Source organism: Bradysia coprophila, unplaced genomic scaffold, assembly GCF_014529535.1.
Source record: "Bradysia coprophila strain Holo2 unplaced genomic scaffold, BU_Bcop_v1 contig_358, whole genome shotgun sequence".
NCBI classification, from domain to species: domain Eukaryota; kingdom Metazoa; phylum Arthropoda; class Insecta; order Diptera; family Sciaridae; genus Bradysia; species Bradysia coprophila.
In genome coordinates this window covers 2,922,078-2,946,768 of record NW_023503616.1, presented here as the reverse complement: position 1 = coordinate 2,946,768, position 24,691 = coordinate 2,922,078, and the positions used below count along the sequence as shown (strand labels likewise).

At 35.7% G+C, this 24,691-nt stretch overlaps 5 protein-coding genes, 2 long non-coding RNA genes and 1 other non-coding gene across 11 annotated transcripts; 6 read left to right on the top strand and 2 right to left on the bottom strand.

Moving 5' to 3' along the window:
• Positions 1 to 340: 340 nt before the first annotated feature.
• Positions 341 to 5,136, top strand: LOC119081723 (protein MMS22-like). The gene is made up of 20 exons (XM_037190865.1): positions 341 to 494; positions 695 to 902; positions 965 to 1,211; positions 1,271 to 1,360; positions 1,412 to 1,510; positions 1,590 to 1,883; positions 1,940 to 2,055; positions 2,121 to 2,231; positions 2,290 to 2,444; positions 2,500 to 2,615; positions 2,669 to 2,942; positions 3,005 to 3,329; positions 3,410 to 3,527; positions 3,589 to 3,732; positions 3,793 to 4,164; positions 4,227 to 4,373; positions 4,435 to 4,640; positions 4,699 to 4,770; positions 4,833 to 4,952; positions 5,016 to 5,136. The coding sequence occupies exons 1-20, from the start codon at positions 431 to 433 to the stop codon at positions 5,077 to 5,079; spliced, it is 3,342 nt and encodes a 1,113-aa protein (XP_037046760.1). The 5' UTR covers positions 341 to 430; the 3' UTR covers positions 5,080 to 5,136.
• A 210-nt stretch (positions 5,137 to 5,346) lies between these two features.
• LOC119081789 (dnaJ homolog subfamily C member 28) lies at positions 5,347 to 9,479 on the top strand. Its single transcript, XM_037190998.1, has 4 exons — positions 5,347 to 5,536; positions 5,601 to 5,831; positions 8,614 to 8,727; positions 8,791 to 9,479. The coding sequence occupies exons 1-4, from the start codon at positions 5,429 to 5,431 to the stop codon at positions 9,418 to 9,420; spliced, it is 1,083 nt and encodes a 360-aa protein (XP_037046893.1). The 5' UTR covers positions 5,347 to 5,428; the 3' UTR covers positions 9,421 to 9,479.
• A 1,089-nt stretch (positions 9,480 to 10,568) lies between these two features.
• LOC119081852 lies at positions 10,569 to 10,923 on the top strand. Its single transcript, XR_005088532.1, has 3 exons — positions 10,569 to 10,610; positions 10,678 to 10,690; positions 10,760 to 10,923. It is a non-coding gene; the product is annotated as an uncharacterized LOC119081852 (long non-coding RNA).
• Positions 10,736 to 10,923, top strand: LOC119081875. The gene has a single exon (XR_005088542.1). It is a non-coding gene; the product is annotated as a U2 spliceosomal RNA (small nuclear RNA).
• A 1,659-nt stretch (positions 10,924 to 12,582) lies between these two features.
• On the top strand, positions 12,583 to 13,398 carry LOC119081844. The gene is made up of 2 exons (XM_037191086.1): positions 12,583 to 12,762; positions 12,962 to 13,398. Exons 1-2 carry the CDS (start codon positions 12,742 to 12,744, stop codon positions 13,295 to 13,297), a joined length of 357 nt encoding a protein of 118 aa, XP_037046981.1. The 5' UTR covers positions 12,583 to 12,741; the 3' UTR covers positions 13,298 to 13,398.
• LOC119081796 (citramalyl-CoA lyase, mitochondrial-like) lies at positions 13,353 to 15,211 on the bottom strand. Of its 2 annotated transcripts, none has more exons than XM_037191012.1 (6): positions 15,021 to 15,211; positions 14,811 to 14,851; positions 14,411 to 14,708; positions 14,049 to 14,361; positions 13,594 to 13,772; positions 13,353 to 13,530 (listed from the first exon to the last, which is right to left on the bottom strand). In XM_037191012.1, the coding sequence occupies exons 1-6, from the start codon at positions 15,075 to 15,077 to the stop codon at positions 13,414 to 13,416; spliced, it is 1,005 nt and encodes a 334-aa protein (XP_037046907.1). In that variant the 5' UTR covers positions 15,078 to 15,211; the 3' UTR covers positions 13,353 to 13,413. The 2 variants fall into 2 exon arrangements, with proteins under 2 accessions (XP_037046907.1, XP_037046908.1); XM_037191013.1 differs by having other exon boundaries at positions 14,417 to 14,708; positions 15,021 to 15,207.
• Positions 15,212 to 18,000: 2,789 nt separating this feature from the next.
• On the top strand, positions 18,001 to 19,846 carry LOC119081785. 3 transcript variants are annotated; one of them, XR_005088526.1, is made up of 6 exons: positions 18,018 to 18,681; positions 18,790 to 18,867; positions 18,928 to 19,062; positions 19,123 to 19,230; positions 19,299 to 19,692; positions 19,730 to 19,809. XR_005088526.1 is itself a non-coding variant. In XM_037190995.1 (5 exons), exons 1-5 carry the CDS (start codon positions 18,196 to 18,198, stop codon positions 19,596 to 19,598), a joined length of 1,107 nt encoding a protein of 368 aa, XP_037046890.1. In that variant the 5' UTR covers positions 18,001 to 18,195; the 3' UTR covers positions 19,599 to 19,846. The 3 variants fall into 3 exon arrangements, 1 of the variants encoding a protein (XP_037046890.1); XR_005088527.1 differs by having other exon boundaries at positions 19,299 to 19,684; positions 19,731 to 19,807; XM_037190995.1 differs by having other exon boundaries at positions 18,001 to 18,681; positions 19,299 to 19,846.
• A 758-nt stretch (positions 19,847 to 20,604) lies between these two features.
• Positions 20,605 to 22,470, bottom strand: LOC119081850. The gene is made up of 3 exons (XR_005088530.1): positions 22,274 to 22,470; positions 20,942 to 21,086; positions 20,605 to 20,878 (listed from the first exon to the last, which is right to left on the bottom strand). It is a non-coding gene; the product is annotated as an uncharacterized LOC119081850 (long non-coding RNA).
• Positions 22,471 to 24,691: the final 2,221 nt, after the last annotated feature.

The following is a 24,691-nucleotide window of genomic DNA, read 5'->3' as shown; positions in this document are numbered from 1 at the left end:
TGAATGTATTGCTATGGTTATGTCTCTATGGATGATGTTTTGACATCTGAAATAACATTGGAACAGACCTATTGTGGACCTCTCTATTAGAAACACTGAATCTATAGGTTTGTTCCAAGTAACTGTAAACACGAATTTTCACTGGCCGAACGAACACGATTACATCCACAGAGATCGGATTGCATATAAATATAGATGAGGTTATGTCTCTATGGATGAAATTTGACAATAATTTGACAATTCGCATGGCCTTGAAATAGACTAATTAGTAAGCACCTTCCAACTTTCACAATAGTCTACTTATCCGGTTTTCTTTTTCTGTCAACACTGGCGTTGACAACACACTGTATTGAACAGAGTCAACAGTTTTTTTTGTTTACATTTTTATGTTGTTGTGACTAAAGATATTTTTTAAAAAAGAAAAGAAATAATGTTAGACGATGATGATTTCTTAGACGATTTGTTAATGGAAACAATTGACAATATTGACAATGGTTAGTGGATGTGATTGACGATTCAGTTTTTATTAAACCGCAAAAAGATTAATCGGGTTACGCATTTTGGCGCAATGTATATGTTTTGATAACATCAAGTCTAGTAATTAACGAATAACCAGTGAAATCTCAGTTTCCTTTGCAATACCACAAACAACAACGATTAGTCTGGGCAATTCACTAAAGTACGTTAATTTCAGTTGCTTCAAAACCGACGAACCTATGTTTCAATTGTAGAGGCGAGTGTGATGGCAATCAGTTACCGAATGATGGATTCGTTAAGAGTATGGACACGCAATTTCTGTCTCACGAACACCATATCTGCATCTTCGAAGTCTTTGATATTAAAATATCTGACAGCACACTATCAAACTCTTATGTCCTGACACGTTTTATGAACAAAGCACGGTGTGTTACGAGTCCCTTTATTTAAGTCCTTTCATCGACCTAAATAAAACATTTCGTTTCAGAATGAGTATACAGACACTCATCGTCGCTTCTCGAACTAATCTGAAGGAAAACCGGAAACCGTTTCTTGACATTCGTTTGCAGGTGACACAGTTTTTAATCAAAATTCGTAATCTTGTCGGAGCTGATAGACTTGATGGTGATACTGTGAGGACGGGACTCAGATCGTTGGAAAATCTCCTCAATAATCACTTATCCCTGCCGCATATCAATTTTATATCACCTCCGAGTCATAGATCTGGAACTTTGGTAATTGAGTGCATGTCTATGTCTAACTTCTTCGTTTTTTTAAATTATTATTCCATCAGTACACTTCATCGTTGCATCATTTATTCCACGGGCATTTGGAGTGGAGATGGCTTTGTCTTACAATCAATTTAAGAATTTTGCAGAATGAGGTATTTGTAGCTGTGGTCGTCGTCCTAAACTACAATCAATTTTCGTTACAGATCATGGAATTCAATTCGTTACGAGATACGGAATTTGAACGGCAGCTGTGCAGCCTTATTCGTGATCTGATGCTTCTTTCGAGCCGGAAATACAATAAGGTCAGTGATTGACGGTGCACCATCCTAAGAACATTTTTTTTTGTCAACAATTAACATATCGATAACTCTGCAACCATAGCATAAATCATCCGAACTGATCATCCAATCACCATTCGAATGTATGTGTGTCAAGGAGTTGTGGCTTTTATTGCAACTCTTAGTAGAACAATTGCACAATCATGACCGAGTCGATCCGTTTTGGATGTATTTCAATAAATGCTTAAATCAGTTAAATGACGGAAGCAAGATAATAAGTGAAAGGAGCGTTCAGCCAAAGGATGATATTGAATTCTCTGCGTGGTTACTCAATGGGGTATCAACACTGTACGGATATTCAGATAGTGGAACGTTCGTTGGGTCGTCAAGCCTAAGAGTAAGATTGACAGAAACATATCGTTGTGTGGATTTTCACATTCAATCTAATTTCAGTCGGCGGACAATTATGAACTTCTCGAAGGGTTAACTCGAAAATTTCTTAATTCTGATCCAGCCGAAGAACTGCTGCGAATGTTCATGTGTTTAACTATTCCCTTGATGTATGAGTGGTAAGTTTGACTAGTCACATGAAAGAGCTGTATATTTCACTACTGATGCACTAATTGATCGAAAGGTGGTCGCCCAAGACTGATATCGTAATGTTGTACTGGGAATTTTTTCATAAAAAATTGAATTCTTCGTTTTTCATTCCTGGATCAGCACCAAGTAACCTGGCCATTATGAAGTAAGCAGCGATTTCAATTAATTACAAAATATAAAATTTAACTTTTGACCTCAATCAGCTCGTCCATATCGAAGTACTTAGATGATGTAAGATCGAGACTTTCTAACGATGCGGTTGGCTTAGGAGACACAAGTTTCTTTATGTTTTTGTATTTGCTTGGAAAAATTGGAGCTAAACTAGAAATAGAAGGGTCACAAATGAAGAAAATTCTGGGTATAATGACCATTTTGGGTTGCTGTAGCCTCGCTAACAATTCTTCATTTCGCAGGTCGTATAAGTTCCAAATTTTCGACAGCCAAATTGATGGCTTTAAATGAAACAGGAATTCATAATGTGGTTTCGTTGTTTTTAACACTTTCGATGACAGTAGATATGGGCGAAATGGTAGTCTATGAAGTCCCATCAATTCAAAGCTTCGACTAAATTTCAATTTTCAGGGTCCTCGTATTCAAAATATTTTACTTCAAATTCCATTGGTCAAGGTGACTCAACCTCGTCAGGTAGCTCTCACTAGAGGATACATATCACTGTTAATAGTATTTATTCAGAAGAACATGGAAGTTCACATATTCATATCCAAAATACTGGAAAATATCACCTCTCTTCGACTGGACGCTGGATATGTTTCTACATTGAGAATTCTAGCAGACGGTTTAAATGTGATCTACTCACAGTGTGAGAATTTTATATTGGGCGAACACTTGCTTCTAGGTTGGTTGTTTAAAGACATAAAAGATGGGTCGACGTTCCTTCATTTTTTGATTTTTGAATAGATTCATGGCTGGTCAAGTATCTAAGTATTTGTTCATTTTCGGAAAGAGAAATTCTATTGGGCCGATTAGACGAGACTTTTGTCAGGGCGGCAACACTATTGTCGACCGTCGACAATTCCGCTCAAAGACAAAATTGTGTAAAATTCATTGAAACCACCAACAAACACATTCTGCCGTATATACAGCAAGCTTTCACCGAGAGTTACGAAGGGGACGTTATTCCAAAATTCGCAGCAAATCTGTGTCTGTTCAACAGATTTGGTGTGAAAGAACTTAACCATGAACTGTTCAAGAGCTTTGTTGAAACCCAGAAGACTGATATTCAGTAAGTGTAGAGCGACTGAAAACCTTTTTCAACAGAAACTGAAATTGACGCCATTCACTGCAATTTAACAACTATTTCAGGAACCTTTTGAGCTTCCTGGTGCTGATATTATCATCTGACAACTGTGACGATGTTCCACAATCGCTGATTATAAAGAATTGGATTCGTTGCAACTTTTGCTCCACTAATTACAATCAAGTGAGAATTTGTGTAAAAGAAATTCGACCTCGACAGGACTAATGATGCGTTTAAATTCCAGGATCTGAAAACATTAACCAACATTGTTTCGACACTGAAAGAATTCCAGGAAGTTTGTGATACTGATGTGGCTGAATTATTGGAATCGGATGAGCCGTTGCTAGTATTCTTTTCGGAAGTTGGAAAATGTTTTTGTAATGCGACGGTATGGCAATAGGAACAGCCTTACATGAATTCGAAATAATTTTGAAGGATTCGTTTGCAGGATATTCGTAAAAGATTCAACATCATGGAAAAGATGAACGTCTTCATGTCGTCAATTGAAAAATACGTTGGACTCACCGATAACATTCTGAAATCGTACAGTATGATTGGTGTGATTATGATACATTGCTCGCAAATATTGTACGTTAAGGGGAAAAGCAATTGCCTGTTCAATGTTATCATGTACACTCACATTTTGAGCAATTCATTTCTCACCGGCACCGCACCGACCAAGGATGTTACACAAGCTGTTCATAAGATTTGGCACTCGTTAATTGTTGGGATTGAAAAACTTGATTACAAAACCGATGCCAATATCAGCAGTATGTTAACACATTTGATAGTCAAGTGGTTGCCACACTTTGCGAAAATGGTTTGTAGACAAATCAGATGGAGTGACTTTAAACGCCTTACCCATATTATTGACGCTTTCAGACTCCGAACAACGTACAAATGAATGCGAAACCGTATATTTCATGTTTAAGGGACTGCAGCGAGGCCATTTCCCAGATTGTTTTCGACAAAATAAATTTGAATTTTTTAAGTCTGAAACGACGGCAACCTAACGAACACGCACTATTTGTACAAACGTTTAACGTTCCCGTCTGGGTTCGATAGTAAAGTTAGCATTTTTTGCTTACAGGTTATTGCCATGCTTAAAGAGGCTTTCATCAAATTCTCTGATGATGGAAGGAAATTGGAGCTTATTGTGAGATCTACATTTGCCACTCTCGTGGATCATGCGATGATGATTGAAATGCCAAATGGACCAACGAGTCGTCAAATTTTTGAATTATTCGAATTGATTTTTAGCTGTCCCTCGTATAACACTCCAACGTCCGTTATTAGGTAAAAATTAGTTCCCCTGCGCAAATGGATCCTTAATAACCAAAAACAATATTCGCAGAGAAACTGTGACTACAGTTTTGAAGAGCTGCACCAGCAACAATTTGTCGTTTTATTCATCATTCTATTTTCAGTAAGTAAATCTGAATCCACAACTCTCTGTCGCTCATTTATAGATTTAATTTCGTCGCTTAGATTTGTAACAAAATTGGTGAATATCAATCCGATTCTGGTCGAAGCAAATATGCCGCATTTAAGGGATCAAATAGCTTCTGTGGAGAAATTACGTGGTGTTGGTCGAGATGGAAAACTTCGGTTAGTTTGAATATATTTAATGGACTGATCTGAACTTGAATAATTTTTTTTCCATAATTTTAGTGGTGACCTGGACAATTTGGAACAAGTTCTAGCTGTTGTTAAATTTGAGAAAAGTGATATGTAGATTGTAAAATTGGAAGTGTAATTTTACGAATTAAAGTTTTATTGGAAACAATGACAACAAAGCAAATCAAAAATATTTCGCATATTTTCAACAGGTGGGTTTGCCGAATTTCTTCGGATTTTTTTTTTGTAGCAAATCCTTTCAAAAATAACCCTTTAATCGATGAATAGAATAGAATCCCATGGTATAGTCAATGACTATTAGTCGTAGTCTCTTAAATTGGCGGTAGATTTGAAATTTAAAGCTGACATTTCGGATGTCAGTTTACTGACACATATGTTGAGAACGACGGGCAAGAAGAATCGTCATCTACAAAAACAATTTCATAATAAAAACAAACGACAGCAGAATGTATTCCATTAAAAGAATTTGTAAATCTGTTAAATCTTCACATCGATTTCAAATTGGTTTTATCGATTGTCGTACCTACGCCACCAGCCTATCGCAATTGTACAAGGTGTGTACTATCTACCTATCTATTTGCCTCAAAATTGATTCACGAAAAAGTTATTTAAAAATAGAAATGTTACGAGATATTACAAGTTTCGTCAGATTCAGATCAGGAGACTGTGCGGTTGGCCTACATAAATCTGGTTAAGAAAGTTCATCCAGATAGTGGATGTGACGAAGCTAGTGCAAAGAGATTTGCTGAGGTAGACAATGCTTTTCGAATACTTCAGGCAAAGTATGCGAAGGAACGACGAGGTATACAGACTCAGGAAACGGCTGATGTGAAGGAGTATGACATTAAGGTATGTATTTCAGAAGTCGTCTGTATTCGAGAAATGCAAAAGTAAGCGATTAGTTGATACTAGGGAATTAATACGTTTCTCCCATAATGACTCTTAATAATTTTAAGTCGTGTGTGGCAAGCGGCAGTTGTACACCACAGTATCAATTGTTGTGTTTTTTGAAACGCACTCGAGAACATACCCTTCGTGTGAGTTCGTATGATTACATTCTCTTCCACAATCAATACGTATGGCTTCTAGTCTTGGAAATGATGACATGTCACTACAATAACTGCAAACTTTTCCAATATTGTCGTCGTTTCCATATAGTGTAGTTCTGTATGTGAAAGATCTCATAATATCTTCGAAATATTTGCACATTTTCTCAAACGTTTTAAAAGATTCAGGTGTAATGGTGAGATATGGATATTCATAGTTATATCTTTTCCGAAGAACGTTATGTATACTAAATCGAACATCATAGTGACTTTCGACTTCCCCTCGATAAGCTTCGTATAAGTTGACCAGACTGTCGTTTCAAAGATTTTCCATGATTTGTTTTATTGGTTCGCATGGTAGTTTGTGAAAATCCACTTCAAAATAATTTTTAGCCCCGTACGAAGTACAAAGGGGCTTATAGGATTACGATGCCGTGTGTAATTGATGGAATTCGAAGCAGACGGTAAGGGCAAAGTGTTTGCCTATGTTCATAGATGACGAATCTGCAATAAAAATTTTGTCTGTCCGTCTGTCCGTCTGTCACGTCGATATCTTGAGTAAATCAAATCCGATTTCAAAATTTTTTTTTCCCTGAAAGATAGTCGAAATAGTGAGGCTAAGTTCGAAGATGGGCATATTCGGGTCGGCCCTTCGTAAGTTAGGGCCACCTAAGTGATTTAAGGTCTTTTGGTGATATTTATGGCAAAATAAACGATGGAAATGTAAATGACACGGCAAATGGTAGGTATTGTCAATACTAATCCAGGAAAAAAGAGTTTTTTAAAATCGGGTGAGTGGACCGTGAGTTAGGGCCTTAGAAGTGAAATGCTACTAGGGCCCTATGTGTATTATACATAGAACTTGAGTAAATTTCATTCGTTTTTCGTAATTTTAGTTTGATTTGGAAGGTAATCGAATGCCGAATAGAATATTGTTGAAAAAAAAATTAAATTTGGGTTCTTGGCCTAAGGCCGCTACTAGGGCCCTATGTGTATTTCACATATAACTCGAGTAAATTTCATCCGTTTTTCGTAATTTTTGTTTCATTTGGAAGGTAATCAAAGGCCGAATAGAATGTTGCTGAAAAAAAATTAAATTTGGGTCCTTGGACTAAGGCCACTACTAGGGCCTTCAAAAAAATAAAATTTTAGGGCGATTTGAAATTTTTGTTTCATTTGAAAGGAACGTCGTACGGGGCTTCGTAATTGCGCTATGCGCAATTTGTAAGATGTACATATTACATAATAATTTTACTTTAACTACATTAACCGGCGCAATAGGCTTATTGTCAAAGTAGGGTGACAGACGCACTAGGGTCATGTACGCAATAGATATACGGGTTTGTACGGGGCTCAGTCGCAGCAAACGCTCCGACTGTTCTGATGGCTCGTTTTTGTCTTACTATAATTCTAACTTTTAAATAGGCGAACAAGAACAAAAGTGAATCTTCATCACTTACGTTCTTCTAGCCTCGCTCGCTTCGAATTGTGGGTTGATATGTCTGTCGCCTCAGAATCATCATCATAACGTCTTTTATTTCCATTCGAATTGTGAGACATCCCGAAAATATACTTATTTGAAAATTTACCTCGAAATTCCGAAAAATTTTGAAAGTTTAACTTAAAATTTTGACAAATGAAAAATCAACTGCTCCGAAGAGATTTTACGAATTTACTGAACGTATATCTGTAAAGTGCTTGCTGCCATTTCTTTGTAAATCTTTTAAAAGCCCACTGGCAAAGCCCTTGAAAGCATAGTTTCCAAAATATTGGTCGGAATCTAAGTCATGATTACATTTTAAAAACTTATTTAAAAGATAGTGATGTAAAATTTCATATTTATAATATGTTATAAGTCTTCGAGGCGGAGCTGAATAAAAATCTCTTTAGGAACAGGAATAGTTAGAAACAACATCATCTCTTTAAGAGGCACCGGCACTTAGCTAAAATTGTAGCCTACATTTGCGTGTTTCGTATTTCATTTTTGTTAATATCTTTTCATCAGAATCCTTTTTGAAAAATGTGCGACCGCAATTCCGACCACGAATGTGTTAGCTTTCAACAGAAAATAGTTTTGGTTGTAGTCGTTTGACCAGCTCTGAGAAAAGTGAGCAGTTTAATGAAATTTTCATAAACTGCTCATTGTTCTCAGAGCTGGTCAAATTGCTGCAACCAAATCTATTTTCTGTTGAAAGCTAACACATTCGTGGTCGGAATTGCGGTCGCACATTTTTCAAAAAGGATTCTGGTGGAAGGATATCATCAAAAGTAAACTAAAATCCAGTATTTAAAAATCGCCCTAATGTATGCTTTTCGGCAAAGTACCGGTGCCTCTTAACTTGTCCCGCACATTTTTCTATAAAACGAGACCAACGTTCTTGTTAAAAAGTTAATTTCGTTTCTTGGGCTTAGTAAATTCTGTTTTTAAAGTTTACTTTAGAAATTTTCAACTAATGTTTCGTTTTGTTATTGCTATACATCCAAAATAAGTGCGTTGAGCAGATTCTTGTTTTACGTTTGTCGTTTGTAAAAAGTACTAATCAGTCGTCCTGCGACTAATTATTGTTCATTTCTCAACGCTCTAGCATACAGCACCACAACATCGACAATTTTTGAGTTTCGATGGAATGGGGGTGGGATCGCCTGCTCAAAGAGAAAAACAATATCAACAATCGAGAGCGTCGAAGGCATATAGCAAAGTAATACACTCGACCTTACTTATTATTTCAAAATATCTAAATGATGGTTGTCCATGTGTACAGGTTTTCGAATATCGGATAGACAAACTAAGCGCAAGCGAAGCAGCACTGATGAAACCAGGAGCATCTTCGAAAAATCACGCAATCAAAACGAAATACGGATTTGATAGGGTAGTTGAGGATCTAATACAAGAGTCCATGTCAAAGGGGGACTTCGATAATTTGCAAGGCACTGGTAAACCTCTATCTAATGCTCAAAGCCAGAATCCTTATGTCGACTTTACTCAACATAAAATCAACAAGATCCTTCTTGACAACGGCTTTACACCCGAATGGATAACTCTACAAAAAGAGATAAACTCAGACATTGACGATTTAAAGAAAATTTTGTCGGACAAACGATCATATTTTAGTGAGTTACCTCTGACTGAAGCAGAAGCTGCACAATGGGAAAATTTTCTTGAAAGTCAGGAGAATCGTTTGATCGAAATTAACAGGAAAATCGACAAATATAATTTACTTGTTCCTATATTGAAGCAGCAAATGTGTCGCGTTCAGATGAATAAAATTAGTGAAAAAGTATTAAACTGTAAGCCGAATGTAAACAATCGTATTCTTAACAAATCTGATAATCCTAAGACACCGGAGCGTCAGAATAGTGGCTTTTTGTCGTTTTTCTTTCGGTGGACATAATAAAAATAAATTTTGAATAAGTAAAAGAGTCGAGTTATATAACTGTAAGTTAGGGTCCTTCACCGGATAATACCGAAAAGTTGACTTACAATTTGATATTTGATTCTCAAATTTGATAGCTGACTAAACAATTGACAGTTGATTATCAAATTTAATCGTCAACTATCAAGTTGGTAGTTTATTACTTCCCTTGGAGTCTAAGGCTTAGACTGATAGTCAGGTCTTACGCCAAAAATAGTACATTACATGCTAGCTGACTAATTTTTATTTTGACGAGTGGGAGGTTTGTAGCCCGAGCCGAAGACATGAAATTTTATAAAAAATGCCAAATGTTAAACCATTATTCCTTATAATAAGACCTAATTTCTGAATCTTTTTTTAAATGAATTTTTCCAATAATCAAACAAAATCTTTTACCACTCCTGCGAGTGTAAAGTTCCTCGCTCAGCTCTGGCCGCAATTCACCCGTGTTTCAATACTTCAGTCATGACTGCAGGTTTGAAAACTGTAATACCGGGGCCGTCTGTCTTTTCTTGTTGAAAGAACATTCACTTATTTCGCATCTAATCTTATTAAATTTTACAAAAAGGTAAGTAAACAGCATAATAGAAAGCTCGTTATTTTTCAATTATTCCAAAGATTGGACAAAATAATGTCATTTACGTGAAGTCAATTATGTGCAATTTTTTAGTAATATAGCATATGAAAACTAATGTAGAATCAAATGTAGTATCAGTGATAATGATTTATAATACTTCGGAAGTCTAAGAATGAAAAATAACCTGAAATTGATCAAAAGTATATTGCGAAAATTGTCAAACAAGCGACCTGACTCGCCCAAAATGTGGCACCTAGTATAATTATTTGTTCAACGAGGGAAGAAAAGTTGAAGATTATTTCGAGATTATTTTTTTTGGCGTAAAAAGGGCCGCAAGTCACACGAGAAAATGCAATTTCCAACTGTTTCCTTTTCCTTTTTCTTCTGTCATTGTTTCGTTGAACAAATACAAATCCAATACATTTAACTACCATTACCAACCAACAGCGTTATGTTCCCTCATATCAACGCACAACATATTTTCGATACGAATTTCTTCGTACATTTTTGTTAAAAATTACTAGACTTTCTCATGTTCATTTTTATGACCTAGCTATGGCGGTGACGGTACGGTATCGCTTCTCGGCCTAAAGTAAGTCCCAGCACGCAGTAAGTAACTCCGGAACATATAAGTAATCAACTTTCTTTTTTCTTTATAGGGCTAAGATCAAAGTAAGGGGACCGCGACCGTAAGCAGCTTTGGATCAAATACTAATCAACTTTTTTCTTTTGTCTTTCTAGGTGTAGTATCTGTTCTTATTAGCTTAATATCTAATAGATCCCCTATATGGGGACATATGAATATTAAACTTATTTTTGAACACAGACGAAGTGCTAGGAGCTTGCTCCACCTTTGTCACGGGTTGGCTAGGTATTGCAGTACCGCCTGGATCGGCCCAAATAAACTTTCTCAAAAAACAAAAAAATAACCAAATGGTTGATTATCGTGAACGATGGAACTTTAAGAGCATATCCGCATGAGTGTTGGAGTAGATGATGGTGTTAGATATCTATCAATTCAATTTCAATTGAATTTATTCGCATTATCGGTAGGCATCTATTAGCCGATAATAAGACTTAGGTATCGATTATTTAAAAGTGTAGGAGAGGTATCGGGGAATAACGGTAGCGAAATAACGCAATTTTAAACTACGTAAAAGATGAACTTGGCGTGGGCCAAATTACCCCACGCCAGCAGGACTAGAATCTATTGAGAAAATAATCAGTCATTCAAGGGTCCTGACCTACCCAAGTGGAAGTGGAACTAAAACATATAGGGAAAAGCAGATTGTATTAGGCTGAACTCTGTATCATCTCAACTCTTTAAGTCATCTGAAGCCAGTGCCGCACTGGCTCGAAAAAGCCCTTCGGACGTTGTATGAAGAAATGTCTTAAAAGGCCCTTCGTTGCTCTTTATCCATACAAAAATCAAAAGGCCCTTCGGGAATCGCCCGGGCGCCCATAGGGGAGTTTTCGGTAATGACTGTTTATTGAACACGATAAGAGCATAATTACAATGTTGAGTTTATAATACTGAGCACTGGTCTGAACTGTATGATAATGTATGTTACAGTTTCAGAAATGTGAAGTCCTGTATACCTGAATGGCTGTAACAAAAATATTTTTGAGTCTCAAAAGTACACAACCACCTATCGTTTGAGTATAACTAGTCACACAAGGACTTTAAGGGAAGATTATTGCATTTTTTCAGTGTGTAAGAAGTTATAAGATCCTTCGACGGACACCTCACATACGTTAGAGTCACACCCACGAATTGATATGTTTTCTTTATAACACTACGTAAATACAGTGCAAAATATTGGTTCTAGCTTTCACATCTTTCAATCCCGTCATTATCACTCAAACATAAATGCCATCACCACAGCTCTGCTACAGCAGTGCTATGCCATCACGCATGGTTGTATACAATTTATACAATATTTCTGTTCTTCTTCGTCATTAGGGTCATTAGTTGGTTAGACTAATCTTGTTTGTAATCACTCTCCCTTTCCAGCCTGTTTCAAATCACTGAATTCGTACCAATTTTGAATTTTCATAAGTGTGTACAAAACTGTACAAAAGCACAAAGTAATGAATTTCTTTATATCTCACTTTCTTATGCTTCTTTAAAGCGCCGACCATAATCTGAAGAAAAAAGAAGGGTCGCGGTCGGTCTTTTTTTTACTTTTTCACTTGTTAATAAGTAATTCCCTGTTTGACCTTTACATCCGGAACATGAGGAATATCTGTTCCTAATATACTGTTTGCGTTATTCGAAATTCTAATGAAATATTTTTTTCCCAATAACTCAAAATTAATTATCATTGACCCGTGAAAATACACTTTTAAGCGAACATTGTTGTTTATGTAAGTTTCGTTCAGACAATCAACATGCAAATAGGACTGATTGAAAGAGCAAGTAGTAAACAGCAATTGTGTTTAAGCTTTGCATTTGAATTTTTCGAAAAAATATTTAACAACTTAACACCGCTGATCTAATTTTCAAAATCATAATTCCATCATCTGTTTTTGTTATACTAATGGAAATGTTAGAGTGGCAATAAAATCGTAAACAATGCGTATTACTCGCTTCACTTTAAAAGAAGGCAGACTGGCCGTGGTTGAATTATTATCGGTAAATATTTTGAAGTGAAAAGTTCTAGTTTGAGACCGTGAAAGCCTATAATTTATTGAATTTTGAAAAATTTAAGTGTGTTAGTATAATGCGAGGTAAAATGAGTAAAGTGAGTATCCCAGTCAATATAAAGAAATTGAATTTCCTAGTTTAAAGCACCAGTACCTAGAGTTTGCTATTATTCAGTAAAATGCATGTTAAAACAAATGAAGGAATAGATTTTATAATTATACAGTGAGCCTGAGATCCAAACTTTTTAAAATAGTCAAATTTCTTCTTCCCAAATCAAAATGAATTATCCATTCCAGCTCCACATCTACACCATCTGCATAATCATTGGATACACAATAGCTGCACCAGTTTCTGAAACACCCACGAACCAATTAAGAGAAATCCGCACAATAACTGAAGACAATCCAGGACTAGTGCCCGGAGACGAAGAAGAAAGTTACTTTCCACGCGAATTTATTTTCGAAATCGTAGAAACTAAAGACGCTGCACAGACAAAAGATGTATTTGTGATAGACGAAATCGTTGACGACGACGATGACATGGAAGTAGCTGAAACGCATTTGTTTCGCCCGTTGTTTCGATATCGGGCACAGCTTGAAAAACGAAAAAGAATCACCGGACGAAGATCTTAATCGTGATTAGTTTCCGTGGATTATGTTTGCTACAAGACTGATATGAATTAATTCATTTTTTTGTAATAAATACAATAATTTTCTGTAATTTATTTTTAACATATAATTCAACCAACTCATTTATTTGAAGACTTATTTTCGATCGATTCGATTTTCCTTATCACATCAAGAATGTTTTTCGCTTGCTTAACGGTTGGCATATCAATCATTTGATTTCTGAACACAAATGCACCCTAAAATAATTGGCTTAGTAATACAACGGCTGCAACATTCTAAAATAAACTCCAAGCACTAACCTTTCCTTCAGACTGAAACATTGCAAATTCCTCCAATAACTGTGTGGCCCATGCTACTTTGTCCTCGGATGGTATAAAGCATTTCTGAACGATGTCGATTTGAGAGGGATGAATAATTTGTTTACCGGTGTATCCAAAGCGAGCTCCCTCTTCACTGGATATTTTTAGTCCTTCCAGATCTGGGTATGGTAAAATTGATAACTTCGGAGTTAGGAAAGCAACATTTTTTGATTGAGTTTAGGTGACACAATGAAATATAGACAAAGAAATGATGGAAGGAATAAGTTGCAGGCTATAGAATAAAATGCGCAGCAACCAGTGCTCGGTTCTAAGATGCACGAAAAATAGAAGTTTCCGAGTAACATTGGTCTCATCAAAAATAAACTGAATCAAATAACTACATGCACACCACCATCAACATGCAACACAACCTTTCCAGATAATTCAGGACATACCTTTGTAGTCAATGTGAACCATGTCAATTGCTTGGAGCCCGTACGCCTTAGCTACAAGTACCATTCTTTGACGGGCATATAAGATTTCGTTGGAGCTCTTTGTCCTCGTAGCTCCTAGACTTGCACACAAGTCATCACTTCCAAAAATTATGGCAACTGGTTCGAATACTCCAGTTTTTCTCGAAAGTTCGACAAGAGACTCACATATTTCCGGCAATCTGATTATAGACTGACAACTTTCCGATATGAAAATCAAATTGATCGGCGCTTTCAGTTTTTCTCGGGGTACACGCTTTTGTAGACTTTCTGCAAACTAAAAGAAATATTCGTTGTAACCATACGATTCGTCCCATTGTCGACACACTTACAAATTTAGCTTCAGCAGGTGAGCTCAGTTTGGGCAGAACAATTGTGCTTGGATATTTGTGGCAAACAACGTTGCTAAGATCTTCTTCAAACATACCACTTTCAATGGAATTGAGTCGAACGGCAATTTCTGATTTACCATTACCGAAACCACTGCTCAAAAATGCGCTGATCTCTTCACGGGCCTGGGATTTTTTACTCAGTGCAACGCCATCCTCACAATCGAGTACTATACAGTCTACGTCAAACTCCTTAATTTTTGAGATTTTTCTCACATCGTCCCCAGGAACATACCTGTAAGCAAAACGAAATTTTTGTCATCAATTCCAGTCAACTAGGCATTTATTAGGAAGAAGTTTGTCTAGCGAACGAATCCGAAACAGTATATGTACTTACAAGAGCGCCCGTCGAGGTGTGTAACTTGAATTAAATCGTAGCTGTGAAGAAAGAAAAACAAACGGAATATAAGCGACAACGTTATCTCTTCAGATTTACATTTTATTTGAAAGTATTTGTGGTTTATCTCGATAATCGATTTATTCCGTGGAGCTGTTCTGTTCGTAATTCGAATCGAAATCAACTTTATAATCAACAAAATTCACATACCGTGCTGCAGTTTATGTACTTTGAACGTAAAAATGCCAATTGTCGAAACGCAAACATTTTATATTTTGTGTTATTGTGGCTTCTCTCGTATTAGTCTAATATTTCGATGCAAGTTTTTATTTACATTATTACGTGATTAACAAAATAAAATATCAGCTGACAATGTTTTGGGATATCTATGTCACTTTGACATTTCTCAGTGGTTTCGGTGGTTTCCAATGAAAAACAGTCCCAGTAAGAAAATTCAATGTCTCGGTTACTCTCATTCTTCGAATCAATTAAGTTATGTGGGGCTAATTTATGCGGTCTTGAATGTTTTGAAGCAGAGGCGCCGACTTCTTTTTTCGTATAGTGTTGCCCAAAAAAGTCGCTTTTTTGTATGATCGAAAATTGATGTTTTATTAATTGATGCTTTTGTAAAATTTAATTATCGATAAACAGCCGTGTCCTGGGCACTTTTGAACATTGGGCGAAACTTCTTTATAAGAACCATAAGCTTTGTAAAGAATAAAAGTTAATTGTGAGCGTAGCGAGCGATTTTTTTCTTAATTGTGCTGCCAGTGTTGGACGAAGATAAAGTTCGTTTCAATACGGTCCCTCAAAAACTTTGCTAACGCTCTTGTTTCATAAACATTCACACTTGAATACATATACTCACACACACATTCAAATTTGTCATGTAATGACTCACTTAATTTCCTAATGTTGTAACATACTCTTACAAAACTAAAACAGCGATAAAAAGATGTTAGTCGAGTTATCGTGTGGAACCGAAGGATTTCTTTTAAATTATGTAGAATTCCGAGAAAGTAGTGAAGCCAACGTTGGAATTGTTCTTAAAGTGAAATGCCACGCAGCGAGAATTTTTGACTTACATGCTCGTTTTCTTCTACAGTTTAAACACGGCAGAGTAAAAGTAACCCAGGCAGGAGCGCTTGTTTGACTAGGGACCTGAATAATCTAGTAGCCCTATGTTTTTTGCGAATTAAATTTTTCAACTTATGTCAGTGTTCATTTGAGTTCATTTTCATACAGTGTATTAGGTCCCTCATTTGACTTTTCAATAATGAACCGCTCCTGCCAGGTTTACTTTTACTCTGCCGTGGTTTAAATCATTTTTGATGTAAAAATGATATTTATTGTGTCGTCGAGTCATAGTGTTGCTCAGCCTCGACTAATTTGGTCATAGTGTTGCCCGAGCCTCGCGGCAAGACCGTGGTCGGCGCCTCTGTTTTGAAGCATTTAAAAAAAGTGATTTTCTACGAAATTATTGATTAAATAATCGTAGTTCAAAGTATACCGATTGATGACACGAACAGAAATGGCTAATTTTGTGTTATCAACAACAAGGACAAGAATCTCTGGCTAGTATGTACAAGGCACTCCAATAACAGGCACAAGACAGATTTTTTTAACGGTCATTTGGCCTCTTATTTTGTATGGAACGTTTGTAACGCAGTGGCCTATACCAATACTCTCAGAGAGTATTGCCTATGCCAACATAAAAAACTGAATTCATATGAGAATTTTGGACTACTGCGTCGTGTAGGCCGTGTAGGCCAAGGTTCTGAAAGAACAGGTTAAGACAACTCTGAGTTGATCACGAGTGCGGTGACACACAATTGCGTCAACGGCTGCGATGTTTATATGTAAAATGGAACTTAACAAAAACAAAATTCTGAATTTTCGAGAAAAATATTTTCTTCAAGTTGATTTCTCACAGTTTGTCTGTTTATAAAATTTGGTGTCAACCGCCTTCGTGGTTGTCTTAACCTGTTTTTCAAGAACTTTGCCTCTTATTTAAATTCTGTTCTCGTGCCTCGTGAAGTGCGTTGGCTATTGTCTTATGTCACGGCAGAGTAAACCAGGCAGGAGCGGCATAAATCGAATTAATTTTATTCGTAAAATATAAAAGGCTGCTATAATTCAGGTCCCAAGTCAAATCAAGCGCTCCTGCCTGGTATATTTTACTCTGCCGTGCTAATGTAGAAGGATTCTTTTGAAGAAGAGCCTATACAGTATAGATATCAGACGTATTTTTTCTTAATGTTATTTGGTATTTGCTTGTAGGTCTCGATGCCCAGATTTCATAACCATTGTCAATACTCTCCCTAGCAACCAAACTACAATTATTAAGGTGGTAACTACGTTTATGAATCACTGCTACTTTGTTCGCCAACCAAACAACAATTATTAAGGTGGTAACTACGTTTATGAATCACTGCTACTTTGTTCGCTCGTGTTGTTGTTGTTGTTTTTAAGCCATATTAAAAATCAGCGTTTCTCAAACTTATTTTCCCCCCTATATCGATTTTTTGAGAGAGTTTGGATGCTAGGGAGAGTATTGCCATTGTACAAATTTTTTCAAAGTTCATGATTGACCAGATAAAGACCTTCAAAAATTTAAAGAAAATAGACGCCTTACAAAAATTACTGCCACATCAGTTGAGGCTCTCGACTTGAGCGATATGTCCGACCATGGCGTCTTTGAATAGCCAAATAACTATTATTGCGGTGGCCGTTATGTCGAACTCTGCGTATACACAATACACGAATAAGATAAATAAAATCAATCGTCAAACGTTACGCGAGTCTCGCGTTCATTCTTTTTCTAATGATTCACTCATCTAATTCACATATTCCTACCTTATTGACTTTCAATTTACGCAAAAAGATGTTTTTGATGAAATGTTTATTTAAGAATTCGTAAACCGACAAAGTCCATATTGTTGTTGTCCACATTACTTACCGATTGCATTCAATTGAAAAACGTAACCCAAAGTTTGGAATGTTTAGCTATGGTCTCGGCTATATTGTGGATTGAACCATTCCTGATTCATTGTTCTTATTACAAACTAAGTTTTATCAGAAAATTTTCACGGATTTGTGGGTGTCTGTAGTAAAATCACATTTTCAAAAATTTTGCGCGTTTGCGTAGCGGAGGTAGCGGACGTAGCGGAACACCCGGAACACTTACCAACTTCAGTTACATTTCATTATCAGATTAGATGGATTAGATCGATTAGATTCTAAACAATAAAAACCGCTGGCCGCCGCCAAATAAAGTAGTAACATAAAATGGCAGTGCTTATTTACGGATTCTAAGACTGCGAATTAATGTAATTTACATGATTTAGTGTTAAATACCCATATTTTGTTTGTAAAAAGTATCAAAATGACTACGTTCACCAACAAGGTGTTGATTGTTTCTGAATTAGCGCGAGGAATGACGCCAGAGTTCCTTGCCGAACTGCACCAAACAACAGAAGAAGAGATCAACAGAATTGATGCGAATCACCAACTTATCGTGGAAGTTGGTCATTACTTCAACATATCAAAAGACTTCCCATTGATGGGTGGATATTATCCCCGCATGGAAAACATCTTGTTCTGTTGGCTTGCCGATCATAGAGATGTGACGAACAAAGCTTTGTCAGAAAAAGCCAGACAGATCGTGGACATTATCGGCGAAAGACCAAGGTTTTCCAATGTGAGTGCTTTCACTGCTTCTCAGAACTGGGTAAAAAGTTTTAAACTCAGATACCATGGCATGTCAATCGATCAGAGCCAGGGATTAATTGAAGATGTACGAACGGAACCGGTTGATGAAGTGAAGCTGGAAATGGATTTCGAAACAGAGGCTGAAACAATGCAGTCGCAGGTAATATAACGATAATTCCGTGACTAATATGAACCATGTAGACGACTAAAGTAACGTAGAAAAGGCAACGGTTGTCCCTACTTAAAACCGTTTTTTTTATTTCTACAGGATTTCGTTGATGAAGTTTCAACCGTTGATGAATTGGCAGAAATCATAAATAATGGAAAACGGCCGGCAGCAACCAATGTGAATGATTAATGATCACACTTAGTTCTTGGAATCGTTTTGATTTTCTAATGCTTTCAGGAAATCTTTAACTCTTTGTCGGAAGAGCTCATGGAACCGGTGTCGCCGAACAAAGATGATCGCCAAATGGAAGCCTCGAAAATTGATGAACGGACAGAGAGTCCAACACTAATTATCCAGAAACGATCAGGCGATGTAAAGAACTGATTAAATATCGACTTGAGCATTCTATTTGAACATTCTTCACACTTTCAGCCAGATGAGTGCTCGTCATCCGAAGAATTGGTCGATTCGTTATCATCGGTCAAACGTTCTTTGAAAAGGAAAATATCAAGCATTGAACATCGATCAACAGACGTCAAAGTATGTAAATGACTACTGTTTCCAGTTCAGCAATGATTTGCCTATTATACAATGCTTTACACTTTCAGACGGAGTATTCGTCGGAAGAAGAGTTCGATGATTCAGAACCGTCACAAAAGCGCCGTCGGAATTCGCAAACAATTCTGGTACCAACTAAGACTGGTGTTAAATCCATGAACTTGCGGGATTACAAGGAACACAAGGTTATCCGCATTTTTAAGCCGTTGCTTAAATTCGCTAAGGATAGTAATTGGTCTCCAGAAGACTCTAATCAATTGGACCAACTGTACAGAAAGAGCCTACTTTCTTGTGACGGAAAAGAGGCGAAACAAACAACAATCACCAATTTTTTCCGAAAGAAAAAATAATTGTGAAGTCAACAGATAAGAAAGAAAAGTGAAGAAATTGAGTTTCGTTGAAGAAAATTCACTTGTTGAATATTATATTGTTTAAAGAATCATTATTATCCAAGGTGTCTTACGTTCCTTTTTTGTAACACTGAAATTTTCGTTATAAATCAATGTTCAATGTCAAAAGGACTTGTACGAATAAAAATGTTACTACAACGCACACTACTACGTTTTAGTATCAGCCATCTTTATAAGTAGTCGCCATCAGACTTAAAATTAACCTTCTAGAAACGGCCAGCTATTGCAACGAAATTCTATTACTTCATTTGAGTATGTCCTGGAGATAGATCTGAGGGACGTCTACTCAATTTTTAGAATTTTAGACTGTTCCCTACTTGTCTGTGTCTTTCCAAACCTATAGCTTCACGAGTAACGATTTGTCAGATCACTCCCTTCGTGGTGCGCGTCTTTCTTGGCATCCTCTAATGTTTGATCCACAATCTATCACTTCAACATTTTTATCATTTATTTCACCAAGTGCGAATCAGCCTCAGCTTGTATCTTAGTCTTGTTGTCGATCTCGATAGCAGATGACATTCCTCTAAACACCGGATATTCAGCATGATGTCGGAATTTGTGTCCTTAATTATACACAACATCGATGCAATTGTCGTTATATAAATAAACAATTTTCCATTTCCGACACAACAAAATAGCGATTTCCAACTGTTTTGTTATGTTTTAAACCGCTCTATGGACATCTCTTTAGGTTCAAATCTTCACAATAAAAATTCAAAAAATCGCAAGGCTAACAACTTCACGCAGACACAGTGTGTGAATCAAACGAAAACGCGATTTTTGTGTATCATCATCATACGATTGGTATTAAATTAACAATTTTAGTGTTCAATTTTTTCTTCTTCTTATTAATGTGAAAGATAAACCACAACAAAATGTAATTTATCTTCATCGCACGGCGGTTATTTTGGGCCGATCTCGAACGTATTTTGTATTATAAAAACGATTTCATTCATAAGCGCATAAATTAAATATAGCAAAAACCTTGAATTTTAACAAACTTTATCACAATCATTCATTCAACCTGTTTTTACGACGGCAACATCTAAACACCGAAAATCCACAACATATTCTTAACAGTTGAAACAAGCCTCAAGCATATTTATATTGAGATAACAAAATTCTCTTCTTTAATTCAATAAATAAATAAATAATTTAGATATAAAAACACTTCGAAATGAATCCAATTGTCCATCCAAAATGATTCTTTGGTTGTGGTCCTGTTGATATAAAGAGCATAACGTTAGTCTTGATTCAATTAATTGCCATCCCGGTTCATTTACCTTTAATCTTTGACAGTCTCTGGAAAAGATTTCTAACTACAATTCAGGTATACATAACAGCGACATGGAATAATTACTCCCGTAGATGTTTTTTCAGTAGTAATTGCCTGTAGATTAAATGAATGCGAAATTGCATCTTTTGCACCTGCAATTAAAACAGTTAATCAATGAAAAATCTGCAATTCTGACAAAAAATAAACTACAATAATTCTTGTAATCGTTCAACAGTGTTGCTAATGGATTGAATTATTAAGTGTAAATTATGTGAACAGTGAGTGCGGGTGAATGAATCAATTAAATCAAATTAAATAAAATTGTATTCATGCGTCGTTTGCCTTGGAGCGGATAGATATAGATGGAAAAACCGAAAGAAGACTTTTAGAAAGATTTAAATAGCTAAAATTTATACGAAATGACGTAAATTGTACCGTGTTCGAGAAAATAATGAAGTTCTCACAGACTTTTGATTTATCTATAACTGTTCCAGTACCAGGAAACGAGACATTGGACTATCAATGCAACATGTGCAGTATTTCCTATTTCATTGTAATAATTCCTAGTAATTATATGATAGATATGGGTTGACGTTATCTGCATTTGTTACAATTATGTACAAATTAATGGTTTTCGTACTGTGATTAATTTAAACAGACAGCCTAGATGTGTAAGCAATAATAAACAGAAATCGGAAAATAATAAACAAATCTGTCGTCCTTGAAAAATTATCTAACACTTTGCGGTTTGTAAGATTACAATCAAAGGAAAAGACCTTGCATAGGCAAATATTCGCCACTTTTTGTAAACATAAATCTCTAACTTTTATGGTCCGCTACACCTAAATAAAAACTTCACATCGTTAAATTCTTGACTTGGAACTGATACTTTCTCCTACGTTTTTTTGTAAGTAAATGAAAGTTCAACCATTAGACTTAATTAGACAAGAGTGACACCATACCAGCACTTTCACAAGTTAGTAGCCAATATCTTTAAAACAAAACTTCGATTAAATAAATGAAAGAAAAAAAAAATCTGAGGGAACACCACCACACATATCTAAAAGGTCTTTGGACACAAAATTTGCAAATTTTCAATCATTAATTCATAAATTGACCGTATCGGCATCAATTATCTCAAAGTATAACCGAAAAGCGTATACTGGTGATATAAATGTTAATGTGAAGGATGATCAAAGCTGGTTCAATGAAATAATTAAAAGCACAAAATACGAGGCAGACAAATTTATTAGCAAGATCACTGTCTGTTTCCACTGCATACCAAAGATATCAATATTATATCAATTACACACCGAACACACTATAATTACACACTTACAATAATTTTATAATTCATCGTGATAAAGCGATATGTACAATCCGTTAAATACAACCGACACGTGCTATGCAATATATTAAAGTATTGGAACGTATATTTAGCGTATTTTTATTTCCAATGCTGAGTCTCAACCATTTACAATATATTATATCTTCACTGATCTGCAAACAATGTATCTGTGCCAAGCGAATCACTAAATGATACTTGTTTTATACCTTCTCGCTGTAACAAAAAAAAATGTTGTTGATAAATATGCAAAATCATTTATGATGATGGTCAAAAAGGCAATCATTACGAAGTATAAATTTTCGCTTGAGAGTGAAATTAAGATTTTTGCTATTTATAGAATATTCTACTTAATTGTGGTAACAAAACTATATGGACTTGTTTTAGTGCCTAGCATTTTACTCCTGTCGATTTACCATGCATTCTAGCAGAGCAGAATTGGCTCGAAAAAGTCCTTACAGAGTTGTACGAATACAATTTGTAAAAAGCCATTCATTGCCAGTCATTCATACAAAAAATCGCAGGGCCCTTCGCGCATCGTCCGAATACCCATAGGGCCAGTTCAGGCCTCCATACTAGTAGTATTAAGGATAAACATCTATTTTCTCAATATACCAGCAGTTCCACGAGAGTTTCCACAACTCTAATGTTACCTTATTACGTCTAGAGTGGTATGAGATGCATATAGTTCCAATTCATCGAGAGTTATGAACCTCAGAGAGACACAAATTATTTAGTACTTTGAACCTTTCGCAACTAATAAATTAAGCTCTTGTGAAGAGAATAACTGATGCTACTTTAAGATAATATTACAAGTTATAATGGTTTTGTCGTCATTAAAGATAACCGATGACTATAGTCATTTTTAGGAGTAAAGTAATCAAAGGTACGATGGATAAACATAAACAATCGAGGGGTACTTTTCCATCTATACAAGCATGTATAAATGACGTCAATTTGTTTATTGCTTTTTTGTTGAAATGCACGTCGTTCGTAGGTATTCTGTTTGTAAATAATAATTAAGACAAACGACATCAAGAATGTTTTCTGTAAGAAGACAAAGTTCATTCGTGTGTTGTTGTTTTCGAAGAACGATCCTGTTTGATGATGCCCAGGGAGTGAAATGTATGTTAAAACGAATGAAGTACTAGATTGAAAGTTCCTCTTTGAAATATGTATCAAGTAGCTAGATGAGAAGAGGCAAAATTAGTTTAATTTTGCATCGACACATCAAATAGCGTAATAGGTTTAATCGTAATGTGACGATGTGCTTATCATTTCAAAAAGTTTAAGAAAAGGAAACTTTATAAGTTTAGTTCAAATTGAAATTACTGAAGGACTCAGTTTATTCCTCGTCATCATCTGATCGCAATAAAGGTCATACGAATGAATGAATTGCAGTATAGTTTTCCATAGAACTTAATGCGAATAATGTTTTACATGCGATGTAAAGATTTTGCTTTCGACATAATAAAAAATCAGGTTTTTTTTGTATAAAAATAGATTTTAGATTGAATCATACGAATTGCCTAAAAATATATCTAAAATTATACATATTATCTAGGAGAACTTTGATTTCGTTGTGAGGTAGACCCAGAAGCGACTAGTGATAAATCACTACCACACAGATGACAGCATCTTTTACATTAACAATATAATTAAAATATTCTTGGTTTTATGGAATGAAGAATATTTGCGAGTTAAGAGTTTTTATTCGACAATATTTTAAAACAATTTACATTTAAATTTGATATAAAGCGACATATGACAGAGATAATGCACATCTTATAATAAATTACATAATTTGTGAAATTCAAATTCCCCAATATACAAAACTATGATGTTAGATACAACGACAAGAAGACAGGTTCTTAACAACGTCGAAAAAAAACCGTTGGTACTATACCATATGCAAATGATATGCACAGTTTTCGTCCGTCATCATTTTCACATCATTCTCACATATTGTTCGATATTAGCAAACCGAAAAAATATAATGAAAGAATTCGATTAAATTTGTAAAAATAAAAATAAATTTAAATCAATAAAAAGGTTAATTTTAGAATCAGTTTTGCTTCTAAAATTGAAATGAAAAACGAGTCGTCTTGACATATAATGTAGAATTATGTTAAATTTATACATAAATTTTGTTTACCACAAAAATGTGATGCAGAAATCAGAATATATGCCACCGAATCGGTGACCGATAACCATTTCAAGATATAAAGTTAAATTGTTTCGTGCCACAAAAACACGGGAAGACTGATATTTCCAGTATCCATTTCGTCATAGGCGTCAATATACATTATCTTAAGATACTGGATCGTACATACCAATTTTGTTTAACCTCATTATCTGAGATTGGACTAAGCCAACAATTGGACTAAGAGCCTAATTCGTCCGTTTTACTTC

What these genes read in the sequence shown, in the direction of transcription:
- LOC119081723 (XM_037190865.1), top strand. Translation starts at nt 431, where the DNA reads ATGTTAGACGATGATGATTTCTTAGACGATTTGTTAATGGAAACAATT. An exon ending in AATTGACAATATTGACAATG is followed by an intron (nt 495 to 694) that starts GTTAGTGGATGT and finishes CGTTAATTTCAG; the next exon opens with TTGCTTCAAAACCGACGAAC. An exon ending in ACAAATGAAGAAAATTCTGG is followed by an intron (nt 2,445 to 2,499) that starts GTATAATGACCA and finishes TTCATTTCGCAG; the next exon opens with GTCGTATAAGTTCCAAATTT.
- LOC119081789 (XM_037190998.1), top strand. Translation starts at nt 5,429, where the DNA reads ATGTATTCCATTAAAAGAATTTGTAAATCTGTTAAATCTTCACATCGA. An exon ending in TGAAGGAGTATGACATTAAG is followed by an intron (nt 5,832 to 8,613) that starts GTATGTATTTCA and finishes TCAACGCTCTAG; the next exon opens with CATACAGCACCACAACATCG. An exon ending in CGTCGAAGGCATATAGCAAA is followed by an intron (nt 8,728 to 8,790) that starts GTAATACACTCG and finishes CCATGTGTACAG; the next exon opens with GTTTTCGAATATCGGATAGA.
- LOC119081844 (XM_037191086.1), top strand. Translation starts at nt 12,742, where the DNA reads ATGCGAGGTAAAATGAGTAAA. An exon ending in TGCGAGGTAAAATGAGTAAA is followed by an intron (nt 12,763 to 12,961) that starts GTGAGTATCCCA and finishes TATCCATTCCAG; the next exon opens with CTCCACATCTACACCATCTG.
- LOC119081796 (XM_037191012.1), bottom strand. Translation starts at nt 15,077, where the DNA reads ATGTTTGCGTTTCGACAATTGGCATTTTTACGTTCAAAGTACATAAAC. An exon ending in AGTACATAAACTGCAGCACG is followed by an intron (nt 14,852 to 15,020) that starts GTATGTGAATTT and finishes CTTTCTTCACAG; the next exon opens with CTACGATTTAATTCAAGTTA. An exon ending in TGTTTCAGTCTGAAGGAAAG is followed by an intron (nt 13,531 to 13,593) that starts GTTAGTGCTTGG and finishes CAATTATTTTAG; the next exon opens with GGTGCATTTGTGTTCAGAAA.
- LOC119081785 (XM_037190995.1), top strand. Translation starts at nt 18,196, where the DNA reads ATGACTACGTTCACCAACAAGGTGTTGATTGTTTCTGAATTAGCGCGA. An exon ending in TCCAGAAACGATCAGGCGAT is followed by an intron (nt 19,063 to 19,122) that starts GTAAAGAACTGA and finishes TCACACTTTCAG; the next exon opens with CCAGATGAGTGCTCGTCATC. An exon ending in ATCGATCAACAGACGTCAAA is followed by an intron (nt 19,231 to 19,298) that starts GTATGTAAATGA and finishes TTACACTTTCAG; the next exon opens with ACGGAGTATTCGTCGGAAGA.